At 30.0% G+C, this 1856-nt stretch overlaps 1 protein-coding gene across 4 annotated transcripts in view; it reads right to left on the minus strand.

Moving 5' to 3' along the window:
* LOC106468621 (Hermansky-Pudlak syndrome 3 protein-like) overlaps window positions 1–1856 on the minus strand; it is a 112356-nt gene that overhangs the window by 79856 nt on the left and 30644 nt on the right. For all 4 annotated transcript variants that reach the window (XM_022396968.1, XM_022396966.1, XM_022396967.1 and 1 more), the window contains exon 5: window positions 977–1107. In XM_022396968.1, the coding sequence (XP_022252676.1) occupies window positions 977–1107 (131 nt within the window). The remainder of the gene's footprint in view (window positions 1–976; window positions 1108–1856) is intronic.

The raw sequence follows: 1856 nt of genomic DNA on the forward strand, positions 1-1856 counted from the left end.
AACGTTTAGGTTTTACCGTTTTAACCTAAACGTAAAGTAACTAAACTAACTACGTACTACTTACTTACTACTAATAATAGTAGTACATAGAATACTATATATATATATATATATATATATATCAATACATGAGTTTAAAATTAACACACACACACACACACACACGTGTCCAAATACAAACTTGACCATATATTTCTTTGATGGTATGTACTTTTAAAGGACAGTCTGTCTGAAAAGGATTATATCTGGATATTGTTTCAGTGTTCTTGTAGTTACTTTCATCACATCCACAAGACTTCAAAACATCATCCAAGCTTAACTCTTTCCAGGTGAACTATCCATTTAGAAGAATACACCATGAATCAACCTCTACCTGTGAAATCTTCTAAAAATTACAAACCTGCTTTAATGAAATTGCAGTGTAAGAAAAACAGCTTTCCTACCAAAAAACATGCACATCACACAGATTGTTATTATAAAAAGAAAAAGGTACTGTTCTTCCTCCAACAGCAAAAATCATAGTCTAGAGGTAGGTACAATAAACTCTTTCAATAACTTATAACCATGTGTAGAAAAGAAAAGCTTCACAAAGTGTAAAGTGGTTAATTATGAAGAGCCAAATAACTTAGAATAAATACTTGATAAGTTTAGTAGTAGTTTAATAAGGTTCCTATAATTATTATTAATAAGTTGTGAATTCTTTGAAATTAAGCAAATGAATGAACTAAAACTCTCTCATGCTATATCAAGTTCCTTTTTAAAACATCATAATCCAATAGATTATGGAAACAGTTATACTCAGTTTACCATTAATACAATAATAATATACATTAAAACCCTTTTCACTGTTTGTGTATTAGTAATAATCTGCTGATATACTAAAATGTCTAACCTTTAAAACAGTCCTGAACAAAAACATACAAGTTATTGTAATAAGATATAGCAAATTAAATATGTAATATGCTTAATTACTTACTCTGTACTTGACAGTGAATCATCAGGTGATGATACTACCACCAGGTGGCTATCAGACATAATTAGCTGGTCTACACTTAAAAAAGGTCTAAGACCTAAAAGACACACAGCCTCTTCTATTTGGGGTGCTACCTGGATAAAGAAGAATCTTTTAATCACAGAATAAAATATCATTGACCATTAAAAACATGTATGATTATTCATTAATAATGAACATATAAGAGTTAATAAATATACATTACACAATAATCAAAATTATACAAAGTAACATTATATAAGTGTACTTAACTGCATCTATAGACCTTACAAAAGCATGACTTACATCACATGACACCTGTTTTTGGTGCCAAGACGATATGAAATGAAAAGCATGGTTATGAAAATAATGGCCTCTCAACAAGTACAGTTACCAGTGAAAAATACATTAAAATCACCATTTTGAACTGATGTGAATCACTTGAATAAAGAATGTAAAGCTTTCTTTGATGAGAATATATGACCCATATTCTCCCTAAAGCAATGTTCAAGAATTAAAAGGCACGAAATTATCTAGGACTAACATGTCAGATTAACAGCACCTAGACATTTACAATTATCTAATAAATTTATATGAATCTGGCACTCGGGGTGAAAGGTAAATCATTATAAAAACAAGAGTAAGTACAACCAAGTCAATGCTCATTATGCCTTGCTGTATTGTTTGCCAGATCCACTGCTAGTCTATATATATACTGTTATTAACAATACAACAGTGTATTCTTCTACCAGAGATACTTTCTAAGCAGTATACTGCAAAATCAGTAAATGTATTAGTTCAAAATTTTCCATCATATTGTTACGTCTCAGTTTTTTTAATTGATTTTCCGTAACTTCGTACCGAC

This window comes from Limulus polyphemus, unplaced genomic scaffold (assembly GCF_000517525.1).
Source record: "Limulus polyphemus unplaced genomic scaffold, Limulus_polyphemus-2.1.2 Scaffold3082, whole genome shotgun sequence".
Lineage (NCBI taxonomy): Eukaryota > Metazoa > Arthropoda > Merostomata > Xiphosura > Limulidae > Limulus > Limulus polyphemus.